Source organism: Doryrhamphus excisus, chromosome 1, assembly GCF_030265055.1.
Source record: "Doryrhamphus excisus isolate RoL2022-K1 chromosome 1, RoL_Dexc_1.0, whole genome shotgun sequence".
NCBI classification, from domain to species: Eukaryota; Metazoa; Chordata; class Actinopteri; order Syngnathiformes; family Syngnathidae; genus Doryrhamphus; species Doryrhamphus excisus.
Window position 1 is genome coordinate 23,912,431 of NC_080466.1, and position 18,380 is coordinate 23,930,810.

At 41.3% G+C, this 18,380-nt stretch overlaps 2 protein-coding genes across 3 annotated transcripts; one reads left to right on the forward strand and one right to left on the reverse strand.

Moving 5' to 3' along the window:
• Positions 1-6,724: 6,724 nt before the first annotated feature.
• psma4 (proteasome 20S subunit alpha 4) lies at positions 6,725-9,146 on the reverse strand. Of its 2 annotated transcripts, none has more exons than XM_058045908.1 (9): positions 9,002-9,146; positions 8,624-8,648; positions 8,487-8,529; positions 8,185-8,347; positions 8,019-8,096; positions 7,854-7,942; positions 7,241-7,371; positions 7,043-7,166; positions 6,725-6,956 (listed from the first exon to the last, which is right to left on the reverse strand). In XM_058045908.1, the coding sequence occupies exons 2-9, from the start codon at positions 8,624-8,626 to the stop codon at positions 6,802-6,804; spliced, it is 786 nt and encodes a 261-aa protein (XP_057901891.1). In that variant the 5' UTR covers positions 8,627-8,648; positions 9,002-9,146; the 3' UTR covers positions 6,725-6,801. The 2 variants fall into 2 exon arrangements, with proteins under 2 accessions (XP_057901891.1, XP_057901892.1); XM_058045909.1 differs by having other exon boundaries at positions 9,020-9,125.
• Positions 9,147-9,581: 435 nt separating this feature from the next.
• LOC131097803 (solute carrier family 25 member 44-like) lies at positions 9,582-15,406 on the forward strand. Its single transcript, XM_058045906.1, has 4 exons — positions 9,582-9,787; positions 10,310-10,978; positions 11,086-11,213; positions 13,653-15,406. The coding sequence occupies exons 2-4, from the start codon at positions 10,312-10,314 to the stop codon at positions 13,842-13,844; spliced, it is 987 nt and encodes a 328-aa protein (XP_057901889.1). The 5' UTR covers positions 9,582-9,787; positions 10,310-10,311; the 3' UTR covers positions 13,845-15,406.
• Positions 15,407-18,380: the final 2,974 nt, after the last annotated feature.

Genomic DNA, 18,380 nt, shown 5'->3' on the forward strand with positions numbered 1-18,380 from the left:
AAGAGTGACTAAGGGAGTTCCTGAGAGCAACTCTGAGCAAGGAGAAACTTTTATGTTAGTGAGGAGGTGTGGTTGACCCCGTTGCTAGGTATGACGCAGTCTTCTAAAAGTGGGAAAGACCAAAGAAGAAGGAAAGAATCTGCTCCGCACTCCTTGTAAGGAATGGACAGTAATGTCAAGTGATCATTTATAACTATAGAATCCAGGGAATTCTAAGATTTTTCCAAAAGTGACATCACTAAGATGCCTTAGGATGCTTTGTCAATAGGGGACCCGATTGTTGGTTTGATATCTTCTTCAGTCCAGCCCCCCCCCGTGTTTTTTTGTCAGTTTTACTTTTTTTGAAGTTTCCTGCCTGCATTTCCTATCTTTGTGTTTCCTGCATTTGCTCTGTGAAGCATGACTCCATGACGCCACTACCAGATATAGTATACTGTATTCTGTTATATCCATATACTATAAATCATCTTAATACTTAAATAGTGAATACTTACAAATAGAAATCATTAAACCATTCATTCATTTATTTTCTACCACTTTTTTCCTCACGAGGGTCGTGGGGGTGCTGGAGCCTATCCCAGCTGTCTTGGGGCGAGAGGCGGGGTAGAGAATAGCACATATAGACAAACAACCATTCACACTCACATTCATACCTATGGACAATTTGGAGTCGCCAATTGGTAACGGTAATGGTAATGGTAATGGTAATGGTAATGGTAATGGTAATGGTTTTATTTCATTTGAACATGCATCAGATTCCAATCGAGTCCATCCCATAATCAGTTCCCAGTTCCACATGTCCAAAAGGAGTAGGAAGAAGCAAAGCTTATTAAATCCTACCCCTCCATCTGGTACTTTTACAATCACTAACTGTTACATTTGTTCTCTTCCTGCTTTCCATAATACAGTTTAAGGTATTTTTTGTTGTTGTTGTTTTTTTAAATAATGCACCTTGTACCTCATATGAGCATCCAATGCCATAATGGGTACCATAGTGCGTGTCAATATAGTGATATATATAGCACATCATGACTGGTTCAAGACTCTTCATCCTTGTATTTAGCCACTAGCCAGCCACTGGTAACGTATGTCATTCAGGGGTCATCATGGCAATCTCCTCTTGATAAATGACCACAACATTGTAGACAAAAAAAGTTATCAAACAGCCATTAAATATGTGGCTATTAATATTAAGCACGGCAAAGATTTGCCTTTCTGTTTAACCGACAAGTGGTTCACTTCTTCTTCATAATAGACTTCACAACGTACTTAATGTTATGATGTGATTGTTAAAAAAGCACCGAGAATGAATAGGTCAAGTAACAATAAGCACATACTATGAAGTAATCAAAGCAATATTGATGAAAATAATAACCATAACAACGAAGCTACCGTTCAGCTCAACAGACACAAAAGCTTCATTGAGCTTCCATAACAGGCTGGACGAGCTCGGCTGTAATTACTGTTTAGTACTCAAACTCAGCCCCATGTATGGTGACGTGCTGAACAGATCTTGGATGTCTTGGAGGTATCTGCAAGACGTTCAAATTCCTTTTACTCTGTAAGGTGGGGAATGTTTAGTGGATCCAGTGGATTTAAATAAAAAGACGACAGAAAGAATGCATCTTTGTCAGATGAAGATCCAAGATGAAGAAAATAAAGTGGCCTCATCCTCCTGGTTTGGTTTGAGGGGGTTTAAATAAACACAAGTAGTAATGAATGTGTTATGCAGGTTGGAGTTCTTCTTTACACGATCATGGCTGCATGGAAACACTTGAACATTGGAAATATGGATGGTGGCTTTGACACTGGTTTGGAGGTCAAGTCTGCTTGTTGACCTTAGAACGGTTCCATGGATGCATGTCACAGGACCAGGATGCAACACCCGAGGGATGAAAAGTCCATTTCAAGTCAAGAGCCAATGATTATTATGGTCGATATCTCCATCCACCTCCTTTTTTTGGAGGAAATTGCTAATGTGTTGCTTTGGTAAAGCCTGTGGAGATCATGTCATCCTTTCTGAGCCATCTCATTCATTCATTCATTCAGTCATTTTCCACCGCTTATCCTCACCAGGGTCACAGGGGCTGCTGGAGCCTATCCCAGCTGTCCTCTGGTGAGAAGCATTGTACACCCTGGACTGGTGGCCAGCCAATCACAGGGCACATATAAATACTACCTACTACTTAAACCATCCAAAGATCGTCTCAGATTGACTCAGACTACTTTCACATGACACCGGTTTTAATGTGGCTACATTGGCTCCCCGTCCGCTTCAGGATCCATTTTAAGATTCTCTTACTGCTTTTTAAACGTCTTCTTATATATCTGATCTGCTTTTACCATATCAACCCCCACGGGTGGACCTTGCGGTCCTCCGGCACTGGCCTTTTAACAATACCAAAACCCAGAACTAAAACCCACGGTGAGGCAGCATTTAGCCACTATGGCCCCCACCTGTGGAACAGCCTGCCGGAGAGCCTCAGGACTGCAGAGACTGTTGATATTTTTAAAAGAACATTAAAGACACGCCTTTTTAATCAGGCTTTTAACTCATATTTGAAACTTTTTTATCTTTTTAGTTCTATTTTATGCTCTTAGTCTTTAGCTTTTAAGTCCAGTGTTTACTCAGGGGGGGTCCTCCACACTGGGGGCTGTGTCGGATCTGCTGAGGGGGTGCCGTCCTTGGGTCCCTTCGACCCGGCCGACTGGGGGTTACTCCCTTTGATGTGGGGGTCCGCCCGTCTGTCGGAGTCGGGGGGCCCGGGTGCTGGTCCCCCGATGGCACAGCCTGTGGCTCCTCCCAGTGTGGACGGCCCCAAAGGTGGCGTTTCCTTGATCCTCAGTACCATGCCATGTCTCCCTACTGTGTGTGTGTGTGTGTGTGCGGGGGTGGTTGTCTAGTATGGAGGGTGGGTGGGAGGGGCTTTCTTTGTAATTGTTTTTCTTTTTAATTGTGGTAATTGTTTTTAATTCTGTAAAGCACTTTGTGTTGCATGTCCTTGCAGGAAAAGTGCTCTACAAATAAAGTTGATTTGATTTGCAAGTCATGTTGCCAGCTTGTTTGTTAAAGGTTTAAATACTTTGGAAGCAACTGGTGGAGCCGGATTCAATGGCAAGCCGCATATGGCCCCCAGGCTGCAGTTTACCCACCTCACAATTTAGATTTGTCATAAACAGGTTTGCTATGCTCTAATAACAAAAATATTCATTCATTCATTCATTCATTCATTCATTTTCTACCGCTTATCCTCACGAGGGTCACGGTGGTGCTGGAGCCTATCCCAGCTGTCCTCAGACGAGAAGTGTTGTACACCCTGGACTGGTGGCCAGCCAATCACAGGGCACATATAGACAAACAACCATTCACACTCACATTCATACCTATGGACAATTTGGAGTGGCCAGTGTCTTTCTCCTGGGAGACTGAGGGGGCATGGCAAGATGATTGCTTTGCATTTTGGGGGACGCTCCCACTCGTTCCTGTCTGACCAAATCCTCCCCCATCTTTTTGGTTTCTATCTATTCTCCTCCTGCACCCCAACCCCCTCCACCCCCAAGTCGTGCCAGCGAGACAACACACGGCTTGTTTGGATAAGTTAATGCAGAGATGTCAGTCCTGATTCTGATGTATACCACCTGTCTTGGCCCTGGGATGACCTCGCTCTCCAGCCCCCAGCGCCGACACATTCCAGCGCTCTTCCGGGGCTCTGTGTTTACAATCCGTCTCACTGCTTCGTCACAGCATCTGCAAGACCAACACGTTGATGGAGGAGCCATCACGGAGGGGCCTGGTGGCAGATCTTCAGCAGGAAGTGTTGTGTCCAAGAGCGCACGGCCAATGAGCGTCGGTGTTTTTCATTTTTGCACAAACAGTCTGGTCTGGAACAGGACGGGGAGGTCCATGTCCGAGCAGATGCCAAGATCCGCCCACTCAAAGTCATGTGAACACCATGACCTCACTGCCTCGGCCCGGTACATGAATTAGGACTGCTGCTCCATGTAAGACCTTCTCATCTCCTCTGAGTTATGCCAGCGTCTTATTATTATATACGTATTATGATATATTATGATATATTATTATACCTGGCAATCTTCTTACGTCACCAATCACAACCATCAAACTACAATCTGGATCACAGTCCAATGATTACATCACTGCTGCTTTCCATGATGTAACCTCTCTGGGATGGATGGATACACAGCCAGCCACGGGGGGGGTTCATGACAATCATGACAATACTGATGCTTTTCACAACAACATTGAAAGGTTTTGTCTTTATGATAATCAGAATAAAACACAGGACACTTTAGGCCAGGGGTGTCAAACTCATTTCGCATCGTGGGCCACATACGGCCTAGGGAGATGTCAAGTGGGCCGGACCATTAAAATTATACCATACTCTGCTATAAATAACCAAAATATCATGTCTTTCCTTTGTTTTGGTGTAAAGAAGCACAAGAACATTAGGAAAATATTGAAATTTAATGAACTATCCTTTTACAAAACATTTCATGAAACACCTCATATTTCCTTAGACAAATGTGCAATTTACTTTTATCATTCACAAATATGCATTGCAACTGATCCCACTGATTGTACAAAGGCACAAAACTTTAATTGGTACTGAAAAATATAGTAATGCACTTGAAGATTAAATGAGACTTTTAAAGAAAGGGATTTTTAAACCACTTACACATACGCATATAAAGTCTAAATGTAATCCCTGCATACACCTTACAAACTAAGGAGAGTGATTTTAAATGTGTAATGAAGAAAGTGTTCGCCTGTCCTGTAAATCTGTAAACTTCATACATGAAACATAGATACACATACAATATATACTGAAAATGTATGGAGTTGTATGAACAGTAGAATTCCATCACACAACTTTTGTTTTGAAGCTGCTGACTAACATTAAAGTGCACATTTTTAAAATCACCACAGTAAGGATTCATCTTCACAGAGCTGTATTCTTTCAATGCAAACAGTAAGCCGTCATATTTTTCGCTGTGATGAGTCTCGTAGTGGCGTCGAATATTATATTCCTTCAATACCGAAACTTGTTGCAAACACACCAAGCACAAAGGTTTTCCGTGCATGTCTGTAAATAAATAGGACGTGGTCCATTTTTCTTTGAAAATTCTACACTCCTTATCTACTTTTCTCCGTTTAGATAACGACATTTTGGCTAATGAGGGTGTAGCGGAGAGGTAGAGACCAAGGTATTAACAACGTCGTAACAAGCAGCAGATGGCGCCTTGATACCGTCTGCTGTTTTCAGTCTGTCTCAGTGATGCGGCTTGTCTTCTACTCTGATGGAAAGAATGCGCCCCTTAGCGGATAATCCATGAATTGCAGCGAATTAAAAATATTAATTCCATGTCTTTTATGCATTTTTTCCACTTTCAAATTATCCTGCGGGCCTGATCGAACCTCCTTGGGGGCCGGCCCGCGGGCCGTATGTTTGACACCCCTGCTTTAGGCTAACCAAAAATATTTGGATCAACATGTTTATTTGCAGACATTTAAAAAATATTAAATACCCTGCAGCATGCAGGCCACACAGCTAGGAGACCCAAGTTCAATTCCACCTTCGGCCATCTCTGTGTACCCCCGTGCATGCGTGGGTTTTCTCCGGGTACTCCAGTTTCCTCCCACATTCCAAAAACATGCTAGGTTAATTGGCCACTCCAAATTGTCCATAGGTATGAATGTGAGTGTGAATGGTTGTTTGTCTATATGTGCCCTGTGATTGGCTGGCCACCAGTCCAGGGCCTCTCGCCCCAAGACAGCTGGGATAGGCTCTAGCACCCCCGCGACCCTCGTGAGGATAAGCGCCTCTCGCCCAAAATCAATAAAGAAATAGAAACTGGATGGATGGATAAATTTCTGACATCCCATATGGATATTTGATATTTGAATATTTGATATTGGTGGGATTGATACTTGGATCATCATCTCACTTTAAAAGAATTAATTATGGATTCATTTGTCATAAGACATTGTTTAATTCCATGATATTACAAAAAAACTTTTGGGCATCAATTTTGGGCAAAACAAGATTATTAAGACAAGCACTGATATAGTGATAACCATTTTATAACCAAAATAACATCCATCCATTTTATATGCTGCTTATCCTCACTAGGGTTGCAGGGGTACAACCCTAGGGGCACATATAGACAAACAACCATTCACACTCACATTCATACCTATGGACAATTTGGAGTCACCAATTAACCTAGCATGCATGTTTCTTGAACGTGGGAAGAACCCAGAGAAAACCCACGCATGCACAGGGAGAACATGCAAACTCCACACAGAGATGACCAGGGCCACCGTGCGGACCTTATACTGTTTTTGACTAACTTTTAGTTTTTAAATGTTAAACGGCTTTTTCACTGTAATACTGTAAAAAGTGCCAAAATGTTATAAAAATAAAATACTGTAAAGCTTTCGTCAGTGATGTTGCTCTAAGGAAGCCTATTGTACATTATCGCCATCTCGTGGTGAGGAAGCGACATTACATTTTAAATATCAATGACAAAGATTTGGCGTTCTTTCCATGAGACTTTTTTGGTCAAACTTTCCAGTTCCAAGCCTCTTGCTGGCTGCTGAGTAGACGTCAAATGTGTTTATTTTGTCCATATGATAAACCAGATTTATCAGGGGAATTCTTTATATTTTAAAAGCGGAAGTGATTAGAAACTGAAGCATAAGTACAAGTTTCCATACTTTTAATGTAAAAGACAAAACAATACAGGGTTGTAGGACATAAAGAAGTGTCATAATTGTGCTCATTTATCCTTTTCCTTCTGCTCCTTCTCCTTTTTGTCTTTCTCTGCTTTGGCCTCCTCAGCCTCGTGTCGCTTGATGAGCTCTTCCACCTCTTTCTGTTTCAGCACCTTGATTTTTGTTTTGCCGTCCTCCCGCGTGAGGGTGGCAATCTCCACTGAAATGACAGCGCCATGGTCAAACTACTTTGTATGTGGCTGACTTTTAGTTTAAATGTACTTGCCAGCGGGGCTTGGAGCTCACCTTTCTCTGCCGAAAGCTTGCTGACGTCCATTGTTTTGTTGAGAACTTTGACAGCCAAAGCCAAAGCTGAGGACAGAGTCATCTCTCCTTCTTTGTAGTCCTGCTTCAACATGGACACTGCGGCCTGAAGTGAAAGAAAAAACACAAACATACAGCCGGAATGACGCTGGAAACCGCATTTCATTCAGTGGAGCTTACTGCACTATTGTTGCCGATGCACGTTGCCTTCCAGCCTCCATAGTTTCCACTGGGGTCACTCTGGTACAACTGGAAGCCATAGTGCTTGTCCCAGCCCATGTACAAGAGAGACACACCAAATGGCCTCTTGCCTGCAAGGGAAACCATACAGATGAAAAAAATTCTCAATTCTCAGCCGATCATTATACGTCTGGTATGAACACACTCCCATAAATTAGTGAATGCTAATGAATGTTGGAGGGTCATGCACTGTTACAATTATAGTGACGTAACCAATAGGGTGAATGAGATGTGTTTTCTGCGTTAAAATGGCCAATTTTTGGCGACGAAAAAATTAAAATAGCACATGTAACACATTTTTTTCGGACCAAAGGCCTGCAAATCTGTAGGCATGTGAATGCTTACTTCATAAATACTTCTGGAATACAGAATGATTCCAGCCTAGACTTGTTGCTGTGCCATATGCATGTGAAACATCTCCAATTGACATTTGTTTCATGTCTTTATGTCAAAGTGCATTGAACACAGTAGCATAGAAGTTGTGTGATATCAGAGGGTGGACTATTTCAGCTTCATGAAGAGACACAGGAGGGGATCTGACCAAGGTTCCTACCTCCAAACTGAGTGTAGGCCTGCTTGATGTCACATAGCGCCGTCACCAACTGCTCACAGGGGATTGGCTCCTGGTACTGCAATAAATATCTGACAAAAAAGATTTAAAACATCAGCTATGTTTTCACTATTAAATGAATATTGTTTGTTGAATGTTAAAATATACCTCTGTGCAATTAGCCGCAGTTCATTTGTCAGTACATTAGCATCTGATGTGATCCCTGCAACGCTGCAAGCCATGTCTCTGAAAGTCGCACAGAAGAGTGTAACAATGATCTCTTTGTTGTGTATTTATGACACATGACACAGATACTGTAGGTCAGCCTGCTCACTCATTCAGCTTGTAGATCTTCTCAGAGAAAAATACTTCATCCAACAGTTTGTGGATGTTTCGTCTCTCTGCGGCTAACAGCACCCCATTGTTTGCCAAAATCCCAAGACACGTTCCAGCATGGCCGATGGCTTCCATGGCGTACTCCACCTGATACAAGCGGCCTGTGAAGGGTATGCATGCAGACTCAAAATCCCAGCTAAAGTCATGTAGGCATTTAATGCAGAATAACAACAGAGGAAACGCAATTCAACTAAAAGTGATTATTAGCTATTTACAAAAAAAAACAAAAAAAACACTTGCCTTCTGGAGAAAATATGGTTGTCCGGGAATCATATCTGCGAGACTAGATAAACATCAAGCAAGAAGAGCAATGCGTCAACAAAATACACACACAAGCAAACAAATAAAGTTCATGAACACATATTGTTGTGACATACCATTATTAGTGATCAAGGAAGTATCCTGCAAATAACAGAGAGATGCCATGTTAATAAACAGCACAACTGTTGGCGTTCCTGGCGTTCCATTACCACTCGTTCAAATACAAGAATGCGTTTTATAATTTAATGTAAATCACTTCCCATTTGGTACATGTAACCACAAAATACGTAAGATGCATTGCAATACACAAATATTGAGTAATAAGTGACTATTCTCAGCCTGACAACTAGCTAGCCGGTTGCCGTTCAACAGAATGAATCTGCATTATCTAAGCTAGTTAGCTAGCATGCTATAACATAATGAAAAACTGCGGGAAATGAATAAAACTCTTCAGACTGAAACCCCAGTGTGATGTATCATTAGCGACTACTCACAACAGTTGCGCGTACTACCTTCGATGAAATCAGTAGTTTGCTGAATAATCCAACGAAGATGGTCAGTCGTCTACTTTCTATTTGACGCTTCCTCATGCGCACCGGTCCGAAATGCACCTACAGTGATACTATGTTTGAAACAGCGCCACCTGTCCGTGGGAGGACACAACAGGTTAAAAAAATAATATGAATACTTTTTCTTATTAGAAACGAGTGATACGGTTTAGGTTAGCAACTTAATGAGTAAATGTAAAATTAAATAATATAGAAAAGAAAAATCCCAAATGAAAGAAATTCAATGTAATTGTAATTACATTATTGTTTATTGATTCACGGTCTCTTATGTTTCTAGTTTTATTTATTGTTTTAACCATATTTTAAACTGAACGAACACATTTGTGTATTTTACTAGGAAAATGAGGAAGTGGGTAGACAATGAGTGGATGGATTTTCTTGAACACATCCATATGCTCGTAGAGTATATTAATAGAATGTTTCTCTTGTTGAGTCACTATAGGTGACGCTAGAGCCCAATTAAATGTTTACGACACAGCAGTAAAAACAGACACGAAGAAGAATTACACGCCTCCTTATTGGTTGTTACGTCAGGACCGACCCTGCATTTGCAATGGAAGGTGGAAGTTGAGATGAGATCGGAGGTCGAAATTCGAAAACTGAACCGAAGCTTTATGCTTTTAACTGTTGCATGACGAACTCCACATTCGAACACTGATTGTCGACATGTTCATTGAAATACTTTAGGACGTAAACATCCCCTCCAAAGAGGTAAGCGATTTTAGGGCGGGATTTAACGCTGATTGAATGCTATGCTAACAGCGTGTACCTAAATGTGATGATCATTGATTAGTATAAACGATGCAGCAAAAGGCAGCTTGAACAGTTTGTGGAAAATGTAATGTGTGTAAAAGCGACGACGACATCCGTCACACGACTGAATTTGTAGCTTTATTCTGGCTCCACACGCCTCATCCATAGAACGGTGGTGCCATCAGGGCTAACGACAAAGCTGTTGCTTTAAACAGAACATTAACGTCCACAAACACCATCAAAACACCGATTTGCTTTGTTTAGTCTCTCGGGTAATACAAACTTTTCAAACATTACAGTTAGAGATGGTCAGCGAAAACAACATGGCCTTTGAACTTCTGTGTCAGCAATTCAACCAAGGCCATATTTCAACTATTTTGTCTGGTTACCGTAGATGCTAAACGGACACATTTGCGTCATATGTAGTAGGCCATTCAAGATGTATAAGAATATTTAATACAGTATTTTCTTTTGCTACAGTCATGAGTCATTCTAACGAGGACGCTCCTACGAATGGGGGCATGCAGCAAAAGAGGAACATCCAGATCATTGAGTGGGAGGACTTGGACAAAAGGAAGTTCTATTCTTTTGGGGTGTTCATTACCCTGAGCATCCGGGCCACAGTCTACCCGGCCACCTTAATCCGGACACGGCTTCAGGTGCAGAGGGGCAAGTCTCTTTACAGCGGTACATTCGACGCATTCGTCAAGATTCTGCGGGCGGAGGGCGTTCGGGGGCTGTACCGTGGTTTCATGGTCAACACCTTCACCATCATCTCTGGCCAGGCTTACATCACCACGTATGAGCTGGTGAGGAAGTATGTGTCCAATTATTCTGATGACAACACAGTTAAGTCGCTGGTGGCGGGCGGCGCGGCGTCCTTGGTAGCCCAGAGCATCACGGTGCCCATAGATGTGGTGTCACAGCAGCTGATGATGCAGGGCCAAGGAGAGCACCTGAGCCGCTTTCGCCCCCATTCTCAATCGGACACCGGAAAGCCGAAAAGAGTGTTTGGCCACACCAGGAGCATTGTGGCCCAAATATTTGCCGCTGATGGTTTACCAGGCTTCTACAGGGGAGCAGTTGCTTCTTTGCTCACCTACATCCCAAACAGCGCTGTCTGGTGGCCATTCTACCATTTTTATGCAGGTAAGATACAATTCACATCTTCAAGAACAAGTTTGTTGTAGTGTAGTTGAAATTTCTCTTCCCACCTTCATTCTGTATCTGATTATGTACCTGTTTGTGTTCCACAGAGCAGTTGTCAAATATGGCTCCTTCTGCCTGTCCTCATCTTGTCCTCCAAGCCATGGCTGGTCCACTTGCAGCCGCTACTGCCTCCACTGTCACCAACCCAATGGATGTTGTCAGAGCCAGGGTACAGGTAAGCCTTTATCTGCGTGGATGCGTCAGAGATAGCTCCCATCTTGTCTATCACAAGCAAGTGGGAACGTAATAACAGGTCAAATTGTTATTTCTGGTAACTTATGTGGTTATGTAGTCACTATCTGGTCTTTTTGTTATTACATTTAAATGAATAGAGAACCAGTAGTAGGCAAGTCTTAATATTAGCCAGGATAGGCTCCAGCATACTGCCGCAACTCCAGTGAGGACGAGCAGCATAGACAGAAGGATGGAAGTTACAGTATATAGCAGGGGTGCTCACACTTTTTCAGCATGCGAGCTACTTTTAAAATGACCGAGTCAAAATGATCTACCCACTACGAAAATGCAAAACATCTATTTATTTTCAAATGTATTGAGGATTATTTGTACGTACAATGTATGTTGATGTACCTTACATAACCAAATGAGCCAATATTGCAAAACACACATAATTAACTATTAACATTTTTTGTAATTACCTGAGTTTACTTTGATGACTTGCACTGAATTGAACCAGCCAGGGATGCATAGTCCGGACAGTAGCTGCTGATAGCCAGCCTCAAGCACACTTCCAAATGTTTATCAGTCATGGATAATATCCGTATCATAATATCCGTATAATATTCCATATCCGTATGGAAGTGATATGTTTTTTGCCTTTTTACTTGGTCCAGTTTTTGCCTTTTTACTTGGTCCAGCTCCTTCACTCATTTTAGTGACCATAAACTTTAGCGAGGGCTTAAAATCTAACGCAATTCGCCGACTAGCTTAGCACTTTGCATCGTTGTTTACGCATGAGCGGTGACCTAAAGGTCAAAATTCAGTTGTCATCTGACTGGTTGTCCTGTATGTCAATCAAGTAACGGGGATGGATGATAGGCTGACATCGTAAGTTCTGCTGCACTTAGAGACGTTGTTTGATTTGATTGGTCGCCCGAAGGGCAACATTCAGTTGTCATCTGAATGGCTGCCCTGTATATCAATCAAGTGACGGCATTGATGCTAGGATGATATTTTTTTAATGTCACGCCGCGATCGACCAGTACCACCTCCGCGATCGACCGGTAGATCGCGATCGACTTAATGAGCACCCCTGCACTATCTGGTCTTTTTGTTATTACATTTAAATGAATAGAGAATCAGTAGTAGGCAAGTCTTAATATTAGCCAGGATAGGCTCCAGCATACTGCCGCAACTCCAGTGAGGACGAGCAGCATAGACAGAAGGATGGAAGTTACAGTATATAGTATATAGTATAGTGGCCACTGGGTGTCAGTAAGTAGACACTCCTCCCACTGGTGAAGAAGAATAAAGTACAGGCTAACTAGTTAGCTCGTTAGCATGTCATACTGAGAGCTGTGGCAGTTCCTTGTGTCCCTGCAGTGATCCTGTAGCCTGCACAATAGCAACAGGACAAAAAAAAAGTTAAAAAGCAACATTATAGACACCACTTTGTGTTTCAAATGTCACCGCTTCACCCAAATCAGTTTTTCAAAAATATATTAATAAATCAGGGTGTTTTGTTGTTGAATATGGCCCAATATTAGTAAAAAATGTAAGCACATTTGACGTATTTCATGCCTAAATTAAGCATTTTTAAGTAATGAATAAATGGCAAAATTATGCTGTATGTGTGATTGGCAGTTCTTCCAAGTTAAGTGTTTGTATTATACAAGATTTTAAAGCAATATTTATACTTTTACTGTCAATGAATGTTGGTCCTGAAGGATCCATACGAGTCGATCTCGAGTCCTAATGAACTCCCGAGCTATTTTGACTGATATATCACCGGTACTCAGGTTATGTGTAATTATTATGTGTAATCTATAAACTGTCTGATGTATATAAATATTCATATTTATGAATGAAATGCATACTGTATATTTTCTACATTTATCGAAGAAGGTAGATCTTTGGGACCTGGTCATTGTTAAAGTAGCTTGCAGGCTGAAAACGTGAGCGCCCCTTGGTTTAAGCCATTCAGAAGACTCATTGAATGATATGTAGTACTGTGGACTAGTCAGTAGGTGTCAGCAATTAGACACACAAGCGACACACGTGATTGTTGGAATACCAGGCTTTTATTGAGGATTGAATGAGCTCAACCCCCCCAACGTTGCTTCCTGTCCCGCTACTTACTGTTTTCCTAGCAACATAACACACAAGCGCTAGTCTGATTTATGTTTTAAATGGCTTATTGTCTCTGAATATGTGTTGTATATTGCGTAATACCAGTGTAAAGGTGACCATAGGGCTCTAACAATGTTAAAAACCATATTTAAAAGGTCAGGTAAACAGGCTTTCTATTTGTAGAAGTTCATTTATCACGTTTGGGTCTGCAACCAACTAACTGTGAAAATGAGGGATTACTGTACACATACTATAAAATATAGAAATATAGATCTCTGCAAACTCTGCAATGGCGTGTTTTGTTCAGGTTGAAGGTCGCTCTTCAATCATCGACACATTCAGGCAGCTGATCAGAGAGGAGGGCTTCTGGGGGTTGACCAAAGGACTGTCGGCACGCATCATTTCATCCACTCCCACCGCCATCGTCATGGTGGTCGGCTACGAGACCTTGAAAAAAGTGAGTTTGCGTCCTGAGCTGGTGGACTCCAGACACTGGTAGAAGATGCTCCTCACGTGGAGGGTGTGCCATGTCAGAAGCAAGTGTCTGCGTTTGGGTCAAACAGTGGACATGCACTGATTAACACTGACACTGTTTTCCCTCATAATGGAACACACATATGCACATGACGGCTGCAGGAGAAGTTCCATAGAGGACACAAAAACAAGAGTACCTCATGTTTTTTAAAGAGTAGACCAAAATACACAAATACCAGAGGGTTTTTTTTTTGCAAATGAGGATTGGTGTCTTCTGGTGTACATCAACATTTTGGGCCAACGTCAGAACCTGAGCTGGTTTTGGAGTCCAACTACTACAATTTTGGCCTTTTAAAGTTTTTGCCTTCATCAAGTGAAATAATGCAATATTTTTTTAGCCATGGGTGTGTTCTGAATAATACATGACTAAATGGCAAATGCACATAACACAATACTAATGGGTTTATGGGTGTTGTGGGGTGGCAACAGTCAGTGCCTTCCCACTGTGTCTGTTATTGTTTGAGGCCAGTTTTGTCACGAGTTCTCCTTCTTTTCAATTATGTCTTAAAAAGATATTAAGCCTAATTTATTTTCATTGGCTGTTGGTGTTTCTTACTGTAGAATCTAACTGTAGTACATTTTATTGGTATGACTTTGCTGCTTTGAGTACAGTTTTTTGATTTTTTTTTTTTCCAAAGTGGCAATTTTAAGGTGACTGTGATTCTATTAATGAGCAGTACAATGTTCCCTCTATTATCGCGGGGGGATAGGTTCCTTCACAGTACACTTTATACGCAGAACACAACGGGCAGGTCCTCCCTGAGCCAATAAGGACTGTTGTGACTATGTATTTGGCACCCTCTTGTCCGCTGAGGCTTCCTCATTGCTGGTGCAGGATACGGAGCCGCATACATCTTCAACATGGGTAAACAACACCCTCTATTGGTAGCAGTAGTAAATACAATAACAAACATACAACAGCGCACTGATGGATCGCTGTAATACACCACAAGGACTAAGAACAATGTCCATGCGTTTGCTGTTAAAAATATTCAAAATTGCATTTATTTTATTATTTTTTGCAATCAAAATTGCATTTAAATAACCAGCGAATCTGTGAAAGGTAAAGGTGATGTAGCGAGGCAACACTATATTAAACCTATTTAACTGGCAAGACCTTCGATGATGCAGGGATTTTCATTAGAAAACGCACTGATATATTGTAACAATATAATAAATAATGTGAAGAACAATGCATTTTGGAATCATGTCAAAATGCAGCTGTTTCTGTATATTTAAATGTTGAACTTAGTAAACAGGGATTGTGGGATTTCATCATGAAACGTTATTTAAAGATAAAATGCAAATGAAGCTGAGGTTAGATGTCATGGCTAATGCAAATATTTTATTTGTACATATCTGCTGCTCAATGAAGAGAAAACTATTTAAATATGTGCAACTTCTGATCCTTTTATGTCTAATCTTTCACAAGTCAGCTGTTTGTATCATGTGTCATGTCACGTGACTCCATGTCTTGGTTCAACCTGCCAATAAAACACCATGTTCACATCTGTTTCCTGCATTAAGAATCTGTGGACAGGCATGCATGCATGTACAGTATTCTTATATTCAGCATCTTGTCAATGCTGGGCTGTTGGGTTAACACTTGGTAACTTGCTCAAAGTCATACAGGCAGTTGTTCCAAAAGGGTGGGGCCCAAAATGAGTCCCAGGTCTTTTTTTTATTGCATGGCTGATCTCAGAGGCTAATACTGTAGACTGTGTCAGTGAGCATCAAGTTGGAACACTTTTGTGGCAAATATGGCTTTTGGATTCATCTTTTTACGCTGTTTATCACACAATGCGTGGTTATTCTAGTAAGAGTCCCAGGGAGGAACCCTGTTTGTGTCCTAAGCTACAAAGGTTTTAGTACAGTGAGGGAATTCTAACCGCTGGAGCGTTGGTAAATTCCATGCCCAAGAGAATTAAGGCAGTGCTAGATAACAGTGGTGCTCAACAGAGTCAATAGCACGGATTCACTCATTTTTATCCTTATTTTATTTTCTCCAAAAAAAACGCCTTGTTTTTTTCTGTAGAAAACATCTCATGTACCATATGTCAGTAATAATTTATAAAGCATGACAATACAGTCAATACAATGGCAGTCCTTAAATGCACCCTGCTAGTAGTGCTGAGATGCTAAGCTTTGTTTGCCTACATTAGCACCAGTTTCATCAGTCATCTTCCAGTATTTTAGTGGTGAGTAGCTGTCGGGTTTAAACCCCAACACTTGTAAAAAAACACTGCCTGTACAAAGGAAGACACAGAGAGGTGAGTTTCTTTTTACTTGCAAGGAGAGTGATGGAGACTGCACAGTTACAATCCTCCCACCAACTCTGAACAGTCCCCATTTCTCCTGCCCTTTTATTTAGTTAGGGACGCCCTAGTTACACGAGGTTTCAACTGCTAAGGGAAGGGGGGTTTAACTATTCCAGTTGAAACCGGTTCTTTCGTACAACATGTTATCCATAGTGTGTGGGTATCTCCTCCTTGGCATGTGATCTTCTGGAGACACTCACACACACACCCACACCCTATGAGGTCACATCTACTTCTGACCCGTGCAGCTATGTACTCTGAGGGTATGATAAAACTATCTGCTAAGAGAATGTTCTGTCACGTTCTGTTTTCTCTAATCATGATATACACCATAAGTGCAAGCGTCACAGCATTAATCTTACTTTGCTATGTGAGTGATATGAAATGTTTGTAGGTCATGAGAAAATAGGTCATAAGAATATAGTATAAATAGAATAACTTTATGTACAATTCTTCCAACAGTAGCTGTACATTTTATAATTTAAATGTGTTTAATAAGTGTGTGAGGCATATTTACGGCTTAAAGTGCTCCTGGCACCACAGCACGTAAATTTTGTTATTTTTTGCCATGGAAAATAACATGGTAAAACAATGCTGTGCTGGATACAGTGGTGTGAAAAAAGTACATGTTTGTCACCCTTATCAGTCAACACAACTGCAGTTAAGTGGAACTTTTTATTATTAAGGGAGAGGGAAAAACTCCAAACCTAGTTGGCTCTGTGTGAAAATGTGGTTGCTCACCCTGTTAAAACATAATAATCAGTCTGGAAAAGGTTATCAAGCCATTTCTGAGAGCCATTATCTGCAAATGGTGAAAACAGTGGTGAACCTTCCAAGGAGTGGCCGGACAACCAAAATTACCTCAAGAGCACAGCGACGACTCATCCGAAAGGTCACAAAAGACCCCACAACAACATGCACTGAACTGCAGGTCTCACTTGCCCCAGTTAAGGTCAGTGTTAATGATTCCACCAGAAGAAAGACAGAATTCCAATATGAAAACCTCTACTGAACATAAAAACATTTTGCCAGGAAACATTTTGATGATCCCCAAGACTCGGTGGTCTGACGAGACAAAAGTTGAACTTTTGGAAGGAGTGTGTCCCATTACATCTGGTGTAAAAGTGAACTTCAGTCATTTCCGAAAAAGAAATGGAGGTCTGTGCTCCTGGTAATGGTAAGGCCAGCAGTAAAGGCCGTGTTAGCCCTGCCTGCACACCACAGCTATTACCCAAGGGTGCTTCTCCCAACCGTCATACAACATAGCTGTTGTGTGACCAGCAAAGGTAATGGTAATGGTAATGGTAATGGTTTTATTTCATTTGAACATGCATCAGATTCCAATTGAGTGCATCCCATAATCAGTTCCCAGTTCCACATGTCCAAAAGGAGTAGGAAGAAGCAAAGCTTATTAAATCCTACCCCTCCATCTGGTACTTTTACAATCACTAACTGTTACATTTGTTCACTTCCTGCTTTCCATAATACAGTTTAAGGTTTTTTTTGTTTTTGTTTTTTAAATAATGCACCTCGTACCGAAGTAGGAGGTGATATGACCATCTACAATCTTCCCTGAGATCATATTTCTCCTCTCTTGTAGAGAAGTATTGGATGACATTTTTAGCTAATTGCTTATTTTTAGCCTTATGCATTATTTTAGCTGTTTGAAGATGAACTATATCAACAAGTTGAAGTATTTGTGATTTTACAAATAAGGAGTTAGTATGTTCTCTGTAGGCGGCATTATGAATTATCCTTACTGACCTTTTTTGCAGTACATTTAGCGAGTGAACATTGCTTTTATAGTTATTAGCCCATATTTCCACACAATAAGTAAGATATGGTAGAACCAGAGAGCAATAAAGAGTGTGGAGTGATTTCTGATTGAGAGCAAATTTTGCTTTGTTCAATATTAAAATATTTCTGGCCAAGGTAGTTCTGGCCTCCAAAACAGATATCCTGCCAGCCAAGAGTGCTTCTTCTTAAAGCAGACATATTATGTTTTTCCACTTTTCTGACCTATAAATGTAATACGAATGTTGTATTCTGGTGTTTAATGATGCCAACGTTTCAGATAAGGAGGTTTGTGTATTTGGAAGTGAACCCTGAAAGATGTTTGGGATGGCTCCAAATGATTGGTATCAAAAGGCGTGGTAAAACTGCCCCTTTGTGATTGATGTCAC

Excerpts from the sequence above, each read along its gene's own strand:
- psma4 (XM_058045908.1), bottom strand. Across the intron at positions 8,097-8,184 it reads AAGATCTACAAGCTGAATGA|AGACATGGCTTGCAGCGTTG; the intron begins GTGAGCAGGCTG and ends TGCGACTTTCAG. Across the intron at positions 7,943-8,018 it reads CTGCGGCTAATTGCACAGAG|ATATTTATTGCAGTACCAGG; the intron begins GTATATTTTAAC and ends CTTTTTTGTCAG.
- LOC131097803 (XM_058045906.1), top strand. The coding sequence starts at position 10,312 with ATGAGTCATTCTAACGAGGACGCTCCTACGAATGGGGGCATGCAGCAA. Across the intron at positions 10,979-11,085 it reads ATTCTACCATTTTTATGCAG|AGCAGTTGTCAAATATGGCT; the intron begins GTAAGATACAAT and ends TGTGTTCCACAG. Across the intron at positions 11,214-13,652 it reads TTGTCAGAGCCAGGGTACAG|GTTGAAGGTCGCTCTTCAAT; the intron begins GTAAGCCTTTAT and ends TGTTTTGTTCAG.